This window comes from Rhinatrema bivittatum, chromosome 10 (genome assembly GCF_901001135.1).
Source record: "Rhinatrema bivittatum chromosome 10, aRhiBiv1.1, whole genome shotgun sequence".
Lineage (NCBI taxonomy): Eukaryota > Metazoa > Chordata > Amphibia > Gymnophiona > Rhinatrematidae > Rhinatrema > Rhinatrema bivittatum.
Window position 1 is genome coordinate 18,719,182 of NC_042624.1, and position 15,246 is coordinate 18,734,427.

The window sequence follows — 15,246 nt, forward strand, 5'->3', positions numbered from 1 at the left end:
GTAGAGGCATATGTGTTCCAGGTCACATAATATACCTCTCTAGGGTCAGCTTGCTGTGCTTTTAGGAGTCATTGAATCACAGGAGCCTGTTTAAAAAAATATGCCCAGGGTTGTTTTCCTACAATCCGCCCCTGAGGACATCACAGTAAAAAATAGTTCCTTCCCTTCTCTGACATTCTTATTCCAGGCTCCTGTGAACCTTTCCGTTGATCTACATCTGCTAGGGAGACCCTATATATTTAATTCCCACTTTTTAAATTGAATGAACTTAGCCTCTGAAATTGTGGGGATCTAGGAGCATGGATTTAAGAGGAATGATGTGATCAAACTCTCCTGTTGATAAACATTTTTTTTTATGCAGCCGGAGGCTTCTCTAGAAGCTGCAAACTGAAATTAACTCTCTCCAGAGGAGCTTAATACAGGCGGAACCTCTGTGCTGTTTTCATGAATTTGGCCATTTCCTGTCTGTGACACCTTTAGAATTTTTTGCTTTTTAATCGTTTAAAACCCTCGTGCTTTACTTTAAAATGATATAAGGGGCTTCCCCAGTGTTCCCTTTCATCTAGCTTTGACTTCGTTTTTTCATGTAACGTGGCTTTTCTCACCGTGATTTCCACTTCGGGAGTCGGGACTTACGACCTGACGTCACTTCCTTTTTCCGGTTTCCACACCGCACAGCTTGGGCTCATTTAAGAAATGAGTGGCGGCGCTTTCACTTTCCCGCTGTTCTTACGTCTCTTCCAGTCTCGCTCCACACTGTCACTCTAAGCCCCCCGCCCCCGTTCTCAGCACAGGCATTGCTGGGGTCATAGCTCGTAGCCAAACGTCCCTTTGCTGCCTCAGTTTTTGTTTTTTTTTTAAATAAAAAGAGAGGCTTGCTCAACACCTCTCTGTAGCTGCACAAACAAACACATTCGGAACTTCCTTATGACTGTCTGCTCTCCGGCAAAACAAAGGGGGCTTTCTCTGTACCTAGCACTAAGCAGTACCGCCTCCTGCTCAATTCCCACTTATACCACCTGCTTGCCGCCCTGCTCTCATTCTGACTCCCTGGATGCAGGGAGAAAGTTTGCTCCCCTGAGACTCCGCTCTCTGTGGCCGCTGCACACTGCTTTTTTCCCATTGCTTTGCAATCTCCGGAAGCTTGCGGGACGAGTTTGGTTTGCCATTGTGGTGAGCTTCGGCGCCGCTTCTCCCCGAGATCATGCTCGGCAAAACCAAGTATAATTTGGTGGACGATGGCCACGACCTGCGGATCCCTCTGCACAATGAGGAAGCTTTCCAGCACGGAATCTGTTTCGAAGTCAAAGTAGGTTAACAGCATATTATTTTTCTCACTTCTAGTTTATTTTGAAAAAAAACAAAAAACGTTTCCCCCCTCCCCTTTTGCCAGGCAGCATGAGCTGTGTTTTCCAGAAATTGGTTCGGGGGCCAGGGTGGAACAGTAGCCGGTGAGGACGTGTAAAAGCTTTGTTGCCAAAGTCCTGTCTAGCTGTTTACCTGCAGCCGCTGTGGGAGGAGGAGGAGGATTTGGTAAGGGCAAATGATGTTGGCGATCACTTGCTCTTGAATAAGTGCCATTACACAAGTGTCTGAGTTATACACATCTGGTGTTAATATCTGGAGCCTGCTGCTGGGCTTCAGTAGGGCTTGCTGATTAAAAAAAAATTTTTTTTCTGCAATTTTATGGTTTTTTCCTCCAGGAACTTGACCAAATCCTTTTTTTAAACGCAGCAACACTAATTGCTTTCACCACATCTTCTGGCAATGAGTTTAATTAATTATGCTTTGAGTTAAAAAATATATATCTTTTCTTTTCTTTTCTTTTTTTTATATTTAAAGTTTATTGAATTTTCTAACATTTCAACAATGCATGAAATAAGACAGCTTGATTTACATCACAATTTAAAGCAAAAATAAATTTCTTAACATTACTATAATTGTAAACTCAAAACTCTCCAGCCCACATATTTGGGGAGCCATCCAAGGAAAATTAAAAAGAAAATAACTTCAACTTATACAAGTTTTTTAGGAGATGAGCCTTATTTTACATACCAATTAAGTATTCCCAACAACTGGAGTTGCTACAATGTCCTGTCCTCCCTTATCCAGAAGAAAATTTTCAAGGTGGCTCTGTTCTAAAAAGGTAAATTTGTTTCTTGATAAGTAATTAGACATTTGCAAGGAAATTTAAGGTAGAAGGTTGCCCCTAGGGCCAAAAACTTCTGCCTTTATAACAAGAACTGTTTCCTCCTTGATTGAGTATCCTTCGATACGTCTGGAAACACTTGGACCCTTTGTCCACAGAAACTGAATTCTTTGGGGTAGATTTTCAAAAACCGCGAATATGCGTACTTTTGTTGGCGCGCCAGGCGCAAACAAAAGTACGCTGGATTTCAGTAGATACGTGCGTATCCGCTGAAATCCGGGATCGGCGCGCGCAAGGCTATCTATTTCGTATAGCCAGCGTGCGCCGAGCCGCGCAGCCTACCCCCGTTCCCTCCGAGGCAGCTCCGAAATCGGAGCGGCCTCGGAGGGAACTTTCTTTTGCCCTCCCCTCACCTTCCCCTCCCTTGCCCTGTCTAAACCCCCCCCTTACCTTTGTTGGGGGATTTACGCCTCCCGGAGGGAGAAGTAAATCCCCGCGCGCCAGCGGGCCGCTAGCGCGCCGGGACGCGATCTGGGGGCAGGTCCGGAGGGCACGGCCACGCCCCCGGGCCGCAGCCACGCCCCCGGGCCCGCCCCCGGAACGCTCCCGACATGCCCCGAAAACGCCGCGCGGTTCGGGCCCGCCCCCGACACGCCCCCTCCGAAAACCCCGGGACTTACGCGAGTCCCGGGGCTCTGCGCGCGCCGGTAGGCCTATGTAAAATAGGCTTACCGGCGCGCAGGGCCCTGCTCGCCTAATCCGCCCGGATTTGGGCGGATTTAGGCGAGCAGGGCTCTAAAATCCGCCCCTTTATTTTCTAAGTATTTCTGGAGTACTAAATTTTTATCCTGTTTCTAAACTAAATTCTACTAATAAAGTAGATCTGGACTGTATATCGTCCCACTGATGCCTCTAGAAACGCTGTAAGATTTACACTATCAGTTCTTAAAACATCTATTTCCCCCTCATTAGCCATTATCTCTCTCCTCTTATTTGGACATAATACATTTTAAGATATAATCAGATCTTTAGTGATGCCCAAGATTTCCCTTGCATATTTATTAAACAGTTCTTGGGCTGACAAGAGCCTTGTCATGGGGAAATTTAAAAATCTTAAGTTTTTTCTTCTCAGCGCATTTTCCAATCCCTCCAATTTTTTATAAACAATTATAGAGTCTTTCATGAAGGCCGATCCAGTGGCATGTAAAGTTGAAATTTGTTTTACCATTGTCCCGGATTGTTCTAAATTTAGTATTCTTTTACTGTGGTCTTCCAGGTTTTTCCCAGTTTCCTTAATAAAATTGGAGGATTGGACCATGGATGAAGATAGCATCTTCTCCATTTTTGTAACTGCTCTCCATACATCCACCAGTGTTATATTATCAGGGTTGACTATTCCTTGATTAACCTCTAAGGAGCCAGAAAGCTCATGAGACACATCAGTAAGGTTAAGTCCCTCCTGATCAACTGGTGCTTCTGTTGTCAAAACAGGTGGTGATAAAGCTGGAAACTCTGGGGCTTTTAACTCTTCAGCCCCACTATTTCCAGCAAATACGTTGGGATTTTGGTATATGGCGGGACTTAGGGAAGCTCCCGAAGAGAAAGAAATATCCGGGATAGCTTCCCTTGTAGGTTGATCCATGGGCCCCGTCACGTCCTTTCTGAAGGGAGTGGAGATTACGATCCTGGCCTTCCTCTTTTTCCCCATTAATATAGTCCTCTTGAAAGTTCAAAAGAAAAGGCAAACACCTCTACCAGGGCGCGCCCCTTGGCACACGGCTTCGGCAGCGCGCCGGCGGCTGCGCGCCGCTACCTCCGGATTTAAATAGGGCAGTCGGGCCGCTGATGATGTCAGAGGTAAGCGGGGTTACTGCGGGTCACGCCGAGACAGGGTGAGTTCCCTTCCTCCGTCCTTCCAGCCGATTCCGCTCCAAACACGCTGCTATCTCTACCAGTGTCTCTCTCCTCCAAAGGGCTCCCGCTTTACCTGCCGCTGCCTCTGGATTTAAATAGGGCAGTCGGGCCGCTGATGACGTCAGAGGTAGGCGGGGTTACTGCGGGTCGCACCGAGACAGGGTGAGTTCCCTTCCTCCGTCCTTCCAGCCGATTCCGCTCCAAACACGCTGCTATCTCTACCATTGTGTCTCTCCTCCAAAGGGCTCCCATATATATCTTTTCTTATTAGTTTTAAATGTATTATCTAGCAAATTCATTGTATGTCCCCTAGTCTTTGTAGTCTTTCAAAGAGTAAACTGATTAACCTTTACTCATTCCATTCATTTTATAGACTTTTATCATATCTTCCCTCGGCTATCTCTTCTCCAAGCTGAAGAGCCCTAATCTCTTTAGCCTTTCCTCATAGGGGAATCATTCTATCCCCCTTATAATTTTGGACACCCCTGCGCTTTACTTTTTCTAATTCTATATCGTTTTTTGAGATGTGGTGACCAAAACTGCATACCATACTCAAGACGAGGTTGCACCATGGAGCGATACAGTGGCATTATAACATTTTTCCATTTTATTCTCCATTCCTTTCCTAATCATCCCTAGCATTCTATTTGCTTTATTGGCTGTTGCTGCACACTGTGGGGCTAAAGTAATAAGGAGTGCTTAAAAAAGGCTCCAGGGGCGATCCAGGTAACTATAGACCAGTGAGCCTGACTTCAGTGCCGGGAAAAATTGTGGAAACTATTCTCAAGAACAAAATTGTAAAGCATATAGAAAGACATGATTTAATGGAACATACTCAACATGGATTTACCCAAGGGAAGTCTTGCCTAACAATCTGCTTCATTTTTTTGAAGGGGTTAATAAACATGTGGATAAAGGTGAACCGGTAGGTAGATGTAGTGTATTTGGATTTTCAGAAGGCGTTTGACAAAGTCCCTCATGAGAGGCTTCTACGTAAACTAAAAAGTCATGGATAGGAGGCGATGTCCTTTCGTTTGTATTACAGCTGGTTAAAGGACAGGAAACAGAGAATAGGATTAAATGGTCAATTTTCTCAGTGGAAAAGGGTAAACAGTGGAGTGCCTCAGGGATCTGTACGTGGACCGGTGCTTTTCAATATATATATAAATGATCTGGAAAGGAATACGACGAGCGAGGTTATCAAATTTGCAGATGATACAACATTATTTAGAGTAGTTAAATCACAAGCAGACTGTGATACATTGCAGGAGGACCTTGCAAGACTTGAAGATTGGGCATCCAAATGGCAGATGAAATTTAATGTGGACAAGTGCAAGGTGTTGCATAGAAACATAGAAATGACGGCAGAAGAAGACCAAACGGCCCATCCAGTCTGCCCAGCAAGCTTCACACTTTTTTTTTTTCTCATACTTATCTGTTTCTCTTAGCTCTTTGGTTCTATTTCCCTTCCACCCCCACCATTGATGTAGAGAGCAGTGATGGAGCTGCATCCAAGTGAAATATCAAGCTTGATTAGTTAGGGGTAGTAACCGCCGCAATAAGCAAGCTACACCCATGCTTATTTGTTTTACCCAGACTATGTTATTCAGCCCTTATTTGTTGTTTTTCTTCTCCCCTGCCGTTGAAGCAGAGAGCTATGCTGGATATGCGTGTGAAGTATCAGTTTTCTTCTCCCCTGCCGTTGAAGCAGAGAGCTGTGCTGGATATGCGTGAAGTATCTGATTTTCTTCTCCCCTGCCGTTGAAGCAGAGAGCTATGCTGGATATGCATTCAAAGTGAAGTATCAGGCTTCTTTGGTTTGGGGTAGTAACCGCCGTAACAAGCCAGCTACTCCCCGCTTTGTGAGTGCAAATCCTCTTTTCCACATTTCCTTCTTGCTGTTTGAAGCTTAGAGCAATGTTGGAGTCACAGTAACCATGTGTATGTTTATTGAATAAGGGTATTATCTCCAGGCAGTAGCCGTCATTCTGGCGAGCCCACCCACTCTTCATTGACGGCCTCTTGACTTTATGGAACCACAGTGTTTATCCCACGCCTCTTTGAAGTCCTTCACAGTTCTGGTCTTCACCGCTTCCTCCGGAAGGGCATTCCAGGCATCTACCACCCTCTCCGTGAAAAAATACTTTCCTGACGTTGGTTCTGAATCTTCCTCCCTGGAGCTTCAAATCGTGACCCCTGGTTCTGCTGATTTTTTTCCTACGGAAAAGGTTTGTCGTTGTCTTTGGATCATTAAAACCTTTCAAGTATCTGAAAGTCTGTATCATATCACCTCTGCTCCTCCTTTCCTCCAGGGTGTACATATTTAGATTCTTCAATCTCTCCTCATAAGTCATTTGATTGAAGACCTTCCACCTTTTTGGTCACCCTTCTCTGGAACCCCTCCATCTTGTCTCCTGTCTCTTTGGAGATCCGGTCTCCAGAACTGAACACAATACTCCAGGTGAGGTCTCACCAAGGACCTGTACAAGGGGATAATCACTTCCCTTTTCTTACTCGATTTCCTCTCTCTATGCATACCAGCATTCTTCTGGCTTTAGCTATCGCCTTGTCACATTGTTTTCACCGATTTCATATCATTAGACACTATCACCCAAGGTCTCTCTCCTGCTCCATGCACATCAGCCTTTCTCCCCCATCGAATACAGTTCATTCGGATTTCCACTCCCCATATGCATGACTCGGCACTTCTTGGCATGAATCTTCAGCGCCATATCTTCGACCACTCTTCCAGCTTCCTTAAATCCCGTCTCATCTCTCCACTCTTCCGGCGTGTCCACTCTGTTGCAGATCTTATTCAGAGTAGTTAATCACAAGCAGACTGTGATACATTACAGGAGGACCTTGCAAGACTGGAAGATTGGCATCCAAAATGGCAGAGAAATTTAATGTGGACGAGTGCAAGGTGTTTGCATATAGGGAAAAAATAACCCTTGCTGTAGTTACACGATGTTAGGTTCCATATTAGGAGCTACCACCCAGGAAAAGATCTAGGATCATAGTGGATATACTTTAAAATTGTCGGCTCAGGTGCTACAGCAGTCAAAAAAGCAAACAATGTTAGGAATTACTTAGGAAGGGAATGGTTTAATAAAATGGAAAATGTCATAATGCCTCTGTATCGCTCCATGGTGAGACCTCACCTTGAATACTGTGTACAATTCTGGTCGCTGTGCATCTCAAAAAAGATAAGTTGCGATGGAGAAGGTACAGAGAAGGGCAACCAAAATGATAAAGGGGATGGACAGCTCCCCTATGAGGAAAGACTTTGAAGAGGTTAGGGCTGTTCAGCTTGGAGAAGAGTCGGCTGAGGGGGGATATGATAGAGGTCTTTAAGATCATGAGAAGGTCTTGAACGAGTAGATATGACTCGGTTATTTTACACTTTCGAATAATAGAAGGACTAGGGGGCATTCCATGAAGTTAGCAGGGTAGCATATTTAAGACTAATCGGAGAAAATTTCCTTTTCACTCAACGCACATAAAGCTCTGGAATTAGTTGCCAGAGGATGTGGTTAGTGCAGTTAGTGTAGCTGGGTTCAAAAAAGGTTTGGATAGTTCTTGAGGAGAAGTCCATTAACGGCTATTAATCAAGTTTACTTAGGGAATAGCAACTGCTATTAATTGCATCAGTAGCATGGGATCATCTTTGTGTTTGGGCAATTGCCAGGTTTTTGTCTCCTGGTTTGGCCTCTGTTGGAAACAGGATGCTGGGGCTTGATGGACCCTTTGTCTGACCCAGCATGGCAATTTCTTATGTTCTTAGTGTCATCCGCAAAAGACATACCTTACCTTCTATCCCTTCCGCAATGTCGCCTCACAAAGATATTGAAAAGGACCGGTCCCAACACCGATCCCTGCGGTACACCGCTTAAAACCGCTCTCTCATCAGAGAGAGAGTTCCATTCACCATCACACATTGTCTTCTGTCCGTCAACCAGTTTGCAATTCAGGCCACCACCTCAGCACTCACTCCTAAGCTTCTCATTTTATTCACCAGTCTCCTGTGCGGGACAGTGTCAAAAGCTTTGCTGAAATCCAAGTAGATGACATCGAGCGCTCTTCCTTGATCCAATTCCTTGGTTACCCAGTCAAAAAAGTCAATCAGATTTGTCTGACAGGATCTTCCAATGGTGAATCCATGCTGCCTCTGGTCAGCAATTCTCCCGACTAGATAGTTCACTATTCTCTCTTTCAACAGTGACTCCATTACTTTTCCCACCACCGAAGTGAGGCTAACCGGTCTGTAGTTACCAGCCTCTTCTCTGTTCCCACTCTTGTGAAGCGGGACCACCACCGCTCTCCTCCAATCACTCAGCACCACTCCCGTTTCTAGGGATCTATTGAACAGGTCACACAGTGGACCCGCCAGCACATCTCTGAGCTCCCTCAGTATTCTGGGATGAACTTCATCAGGCCCCATGGCTTTGTCACTTTCAGTTTTTCACCAGCTCTTCCGATACATTTTCTACTTAAATGGAGTTACATCTACTCCATTCCCCTCAGTTTCTTGTTAACTAGTGACGGTCCTCTCCAGGGTCCTCTTTAGTGAACACAGAACTGAAAGTATCATTTAATATTTCTGCATTTCTTCGTCCTCTCTCCACACATTGATCCTTTCCACCTTTCAATTTCAATATACCACTTTGAACTTTTCTCTTTCACTGATGTATCTGAAAAATGTTTTGTTACCACTCTTTACCTCCTTGGCAATCCTCTCTTCCACTTGACTTTTTGCCATCTTGATTAATTTTCTTTGTCTCCCTCAGTTCTACCAGATATTCTTCTTTGTGCTCCTCCCTTTTGGGATCTTTTATATTTCTTGAACGCTGTTCTTTTAGCCTTTATTTTGGTCAGCACCTCTTTGAGAACCAGATAGGTTTCATTTTTCTTTTGCTTTTCTTTACTTTTCTAACATATAGATTAGTTGCCTTGGTAATTGCTCCTTTTAGATTGGTCCACTGTTGATCCACATCTCTCTCTTTCTCCCAGCCTTTTAGTTCTTCCTCCAGGTACTTCCCCATTTCATCAAAGTCTGTGTTTTTGAACAGCAAAACTTGGGTTTTTGTGCTTCTTTTCCGTGTCCTTTTCGTGATAATAAACCATACCGTTTGATCACTGATGCATATAGGGAAAAATAACCGTTGCTGTAGTTACACGATGTTAGGTTCCATATTAGGAGCTACCACCCAGGAAAAAGATCTAGGCATCATAGTGAATAATACTTTAAAATCGTCAGCTCAGTGTGCTGCAGCAGTCAAAAAAGCAAACAATGTTGGGAATTATTAGGAAGGGAATGGTTAATAAAACGAAAATGTCATAATGCCTCTGTATCGGCTCCATGGTGAGAACCACACCTTGAATACTGTGTACAATTCTGGTCGCCGCATCTCAAAAAAGATATAATTGCGATGGAGAAGGTACAGAGAAGGGCTACCAAAATGATAAAGGGAATGGAACAACTCCCCTATGAGGAAAGACTAAAGGGTTAGGACTTTTCAGCTTGGAGAAAGAGACGACTGAGGGGGGATATGATAGAGGTGTTTAAAATCATGAGAGGTCTAGAACGGGTAGATGTGAATCAGTTATTTACTCTTTCGGATAGTAGAAAGACTAGGGGGCACTCCATGAAGTTAGCATGGGGCACATTTAAAACTAATCTGAGAAAGTTTCTTTTTTACTCAACGCACAATTAAACTCTGGAATTTGTTGCCAGAGAATGTGGTTCGTGCAGTTAGTATAGCTGTGTTTAAAAAAGGATTGGATAAGTTCTTGGAGGAGAAGTCCATTACCTGCTATTAAGTTCACTTAGAGAATAGCCACTGCCATTAGCAATGGTTACATGGAATGACTTAGTTTTTGGGTACTTGCCAGGTTCTTGTGGCCTGGATTGGCCACTGTTGGAAACAGGATGCTGGGCTTGATGGACCCTTGGTCTGACCCAGTATGGCATTTTCCTTATGTTCTTATGTTCTTAAAATCTTTAGAGAAGATAGGTTCGGTATTTAACCTGAACATTCAGAAGGTGCCTGCTCCTAGATCGGAGACCCTAGGATTATTGAAGATCTTTGAGCTTCCCGGTGGAACCGACCTCATTACCTGCGGCATGCAGTGCTTGACCACAGTTCCTGGAAAGATCCTGGGAGACCCCCTTTATACTCCCAGAGGTCTTGAGGAAGACCGACCTCAAATACAAAATGCAAAAATCTCCTTATTAACACCTCGCCACAGTTTACCTCATGCTTCTCTGGTCGTCGAATCGGCGATGCCGAGGGCAAAGAAGTCCAGATTACATTTGGCCACCCCTCCAGGTAGGGACATTAAGTTGCTGGATGAGTTTGACTAAATGCACCTTCGGGCGACCATGGGCTAGCAGCTTGCATTAACCACCATCAGTTTTATATTGTCCAATATCTCTATGAATGTGTACAGCGTATGAAGGACAATTCAAAGTTAAACCAGACTTCCCCGGATCTTCACTCCATTCAGGATAATTGAAGAGGGAATGCGACATTGGCTGCGCACAGTATATGAAGGGATTCGAAACCTCCTCCCGTGCTTCTGCAGCCGCTATTGCAGCATGGCGAGTGGCCTGGCTACAGGCCAGTTCAATCAGGGATGATGTCCCACGACAAGTTGGCTAACTTGCCTTGTAAGGGCGACAATCTATTCGGCGCCAGGTTTCAGGAAACCATGGCTCAACTTAAGGAGCAGTCCGTAGTGGTGCAGTCCCTGGCCACTGCCACAGTCCGTACTCAGCTTCACGCAGATATTCTGCCCCGACACGAAGACAACCTTTCCAACGAAGAGACTATCAACCATATGCTTATCATCCACCTCCCTACCAAACAAACTCCACATGCAGCAGAACCAACAAAACCAAAAACCGCAGGGGACGGCCACGGCTTCAAGCTCAACAACCTCCTGCTTCATCCAAACCCAATTCGTCTTTTTGAAGATAGCCCTGCCACTACCACAGGCAGTGTTTGTGGGGGGGGAATATCAATGCACATCCATGATTGGGAAAAGATCACAACCAATCAGTGGCTGCTGGGCATTGTCCACCACGGATATCGAATCCATTTCCAATGCCCACCGCCTCTCCCTCACCTACCGGCCAGAGGGTCCAGAGCCAACCTGACACGGTTGGAGGAGGAAGTGACTTCCTTATTATGACAACAAGCAATTCACCGCCTCCATCAACCCAGAATGTGGGTTTCTACTCCCCCTATTTCCTCATTCCCAAGAAGTCTGGGGATCTCTGTCCCATCTTAGATCTCGGAGAACAACAAATTCATAGTCAAGGAAAAATTCAAGATGATCTTACCATATTACCCCTAATCTAGCCCAATGCTCGGATGTGCTCTATAGATCTCAAGGATGCGTACACTCATATTCCAATGCATCCTTCCTCCTGGCAATACCTATCCTTCCAAGTCCACGGCCAGCACTTTCAATACAAGATCCTTCCTTTCATCCTTTCGACAGCACCCAGGGTTTTCACCAAGTGCATGGTGGTGATATTCCTTCGTCAACAAGGAATCATAATCTTTCCCTACCTCGACAATTGGCTGATCGTGGCTTCCAACCCAAACACGCTGTGGCAACATCTCCACGACACAATCAGTTGCCTCAACCGATTAGGCTTGATCATCAATTACCAAAAATCTAGCCTACGGCCTACACAAATAATCCAATTCATAGGAGCCTGTCTGGACACCAACAAATACAGGGTTTTCCTGCCGCATGACAGGATCCGCACCATGCGACAGCTCTTCAGGCAACTGAAATTCACCAGATCGCCGTCAGCTCGTCAAGTCTTAACAGTCTTGGGACATATGGCGGCTTCGATTCACGCAGTGTCCAATACAAGGCTCCACATGAGACACATCCAATGGGATCTCAAATGACAATGGAAGCAACATTCTCAGCCACTAACATGGAAAGTTTCCTTGACAGAAGCCATGATAGTGGAGTTAGACTAGTGGTTACGCAAGCCGACACTCACCAAGGGAGCTCCTTTCACTCTTGCCACACAATGCGGTCCTTACCTTAGGCTGACGTGCACGGAGCAGGAGAGGGACCTTGGGGTGATAGTGTCTAATGATATGAAGTCTGCGAAACAATGCGACAAGGCGATAGCAAAAGCCAGAAGAATGCTGGGCTGCATAGAGAGAGGAATATCGAGTAAGAAAAGGGAAGTGATTATTCCCTTGTACAGGTCCTTGGGGAGGCCTCACCTGGAGTACTGTGTTCAGTTCTGGAGACCGTATCTACAAAAAGACAAAGACAAGATGGAAGCGGTACAGAGAAGGGCGACCAGGAAGGTGGAGGATCTTCATCGCATGACGTACGAGGAGAGATTGAAGAATCTAAATATGTACACCCTGGAGGAAAGGAGGAGCAGAGGTGATATGATACAGACTTTCAGATACTTGAAAGGTTTTAATGATCCAAAGGCAATGACAAACTTTTACCATAAGAAAAAAATCAGCAGAACCAGGGGTCACGATTTGAAGCTCCAGGGAGGAAGATTCAGAACCAATGTCAGGAAGTATTTCTTCACGGAGAGGGTGGTGGATGCCTGGAATGCCCTTCCGGAGGAAGTGGTGAAGACCAGAACTGTGAAGGACTTCAAAGGGGCGTGGGATAAACACTGTGGATCCATAAAGTCAATAGGCCGCCAATGAAGAGTAGGTGACTCGCCAGAATGATGGCTACTGCCTGGAGACAATACCCTTATTCAATAAACATACACATGGTTACTGTGACTCCAACATCACTCTAAGCTTCAACAGCAAGAGGAAATGTGGAAAAAAGGATTTGCACTCACAAAGACGGGAGTAGCTGGCTTGTTACGGCGGTTACTACCCCAAACCAAATAACCAAATTACTACCTCCACCTTCCTCTACTCCTGATGCCTTTCAACTAGCTTGATCACTCCATTTTTATACTTCACTTTCAATGCATATCCAGCATAGTTCTCTGCTTCAACAGCAGGGGAGAAGAAAAACTGTTACTTCACACATCCAGCAGAGCTCTCTGCTTAAACGGCAGGGGAGAAGAAAAAGGGTTCGCACTCACAAAGCGGGGAGTAGCTGGCTTGTTACGGCGGTTACTACCCCAAACCAAATGTACCTGATACTTCACTCTCGACGCATATCCAGCATGGCTCTCTGCTTCAACGGCATGGGAAAAGAAAAACTGATACTTCACGCATATCCAGCATAACTTCAACGGCAGGGGAGAAGAAAAAAGGATTCACACTCACAAAGCGGGGAGTAGCTGGCTTGTTACGGCGGTTACTACCCCAAACCAAATGTGCCTGATACTTCACTTTCGATGCATATCCAGCATAGCTCTCTGCTTCAACGGCAGGGGAGAAGAAAAAAACTGATACCTCACGCATATCCAGCATAGCTCCCTGCTTCAACGGCAGGGGAGAAGATAAACAACCAATAAGGGCTGTATAACATAATCTGGGTAAAAACAAATAAGCATGGGTGTAGCTTGCTTATTGCGGCGGTTACTACCCCTACTACCTCTAACTTATCAAGCTTGATATTTCACTTGGATGCAGCTCCACCACCGCTCTCTACATTAATGGTGGGGGTGGAAGGGAAATAGAACCAAGAGCTAAGAGAAACAGATAAGTGTGAGAGAAGGGATGGGGGAAGCTTGCTGGGCAGACTGGATGGGCCATTTGGTCTTCTTCTGCCGTCATTTCTATGTTTCTATAGACGCCTCCCGCAAGGGCTGGGGGGCTCATCTCAATCACTTCCAGACGCAAGGCCTCTGCACCATACAGTAGCAGTCATTTCAAATCAGTCTCCTAGAACTAAGAGCAATACGTTACGTGCTGCGAACCTTTGTCTTCCACCTCTAAGGTTGCCGAGTCATGGTCTACATGGACAACCAGGTGGCCATGTTTTTATATCAACAAACAAGGAGGCTCGGGCTCATGGATTCTTTGCTGGGAAGCCACCACCATTCCATTCAGTTGCAAGCAACATACCTTCCAGTTATTGCCAACACTCGAGCGGACAAGTTAAATCGGCTATTTCACCCCCACGAATGATCCCTAAATCACGACGTGGCAGATACCATCTTCCAAAGGTGGGGATGGCCATTAGTAGATCTTTTTGCCACAGAGTCCAACAAGAAAGGGACTCGTTTCTGCTCCGTGTGGCTAAGCCCATGCAGGGACGCTCAGGATGCCTTTCTCATTGCCTTGACGGAACCGCTAATGTATGCGTTTCCCCAATTCCTCTCATCACAAGGACGCTACAAAAATGCATGCAGGAGGAGGCGCAACCATGGTACACACACCTCCTGCAGATGCCCTCCGCAGAGCCGTTTTGGTTGCCCAATCGAGAAGATCTATCACGAGGAAGGGACCCTTCTCCATCCGCTACACTCCTCCCTACATCTAGCAGCTTGGAGGTTGAGCGGTTCCTTCTTTCAGAACAAGGATTTTCCATCACAGTCCAAGATGTAATATTGGCATCTCGGAAGCCTTCCATGAGATGGAATTATCAATTCAAATGGAAACGTTACGCCACATGGTGCGAATCACTGTGTTGACTCACCTGCGCACCGGATGTACTATTATCTGCACACTTTATACGTTGCAGGCTTGGCTACAGCTTCGGTTTGTGTCCACCTCAGTGCAATAGCTGCCTTCCACAGGCTACATAATGGCCAATCCATTTTGATTCATCCGTTGGTCTCTAGGTTTGTCCGAGGGCTCTCACATTTTCGATCCCCCGATTTCGAAGCCTCCTGTGCCATGGAATCTCAACCTTGTCCTGGAACAACTAATGGTATCACCATTTGAACCAATGGACTCTGCTCATGTAAAATTCCTCACCTGGAAAGTCATATTCCTTACAGCAGTTACTTCAGCTCGATGGGTTAGCGACTTGCAGGCTTTAGTGCACTATAGCCCATATCTCCAATTCTGTCATAAAGTACTTCTGCGAACTCACTCATTGTTTCTACCGAAGGTGATATCCTAATTTCACCTAAACCAATTGATTGAACTGCTGATGTTTTGCCCCAGACCTCATCAAAATGAACGGGAGAAGCTTCTGCATACGTTAGACTGTAAGAGAGCATTAGCTTACTATATACAACGAACCCACTTGCCCAATAGGGCGTCACA

The 15,246-nt window shown here is 45.5% G+C and overlaps 1 protein-coding gene across 2 annotated transcripts in view; it reads left to right on the forward strand.

The window, feature by feature from the left end:
- Positions 1-674: 674 nt before the first annotated feature.
- LOC115099984 (carboxyl-terminal PDZ ligand of neuronal nitric oxide synthase protein-like) overlaps positions 675-15,246 on the forward strand; it is a 560,668-nt gene continuing 546,096 nt past the window's right edge. For both annotated transcript variants that reach the window (XM_029618101.1, XM_029618104.1), the window contains exon 1: positions 675-1,309. In XM_029618101.1, the coding sequence (XP_029473961.1) occupies positions 1,205-1,309 (105 nt within the window). In that variant the 5' untranslated portion in view covers positions 675-1,204. The remainder of the gene's footprint in view (positions 1,310-15,246) is intronic.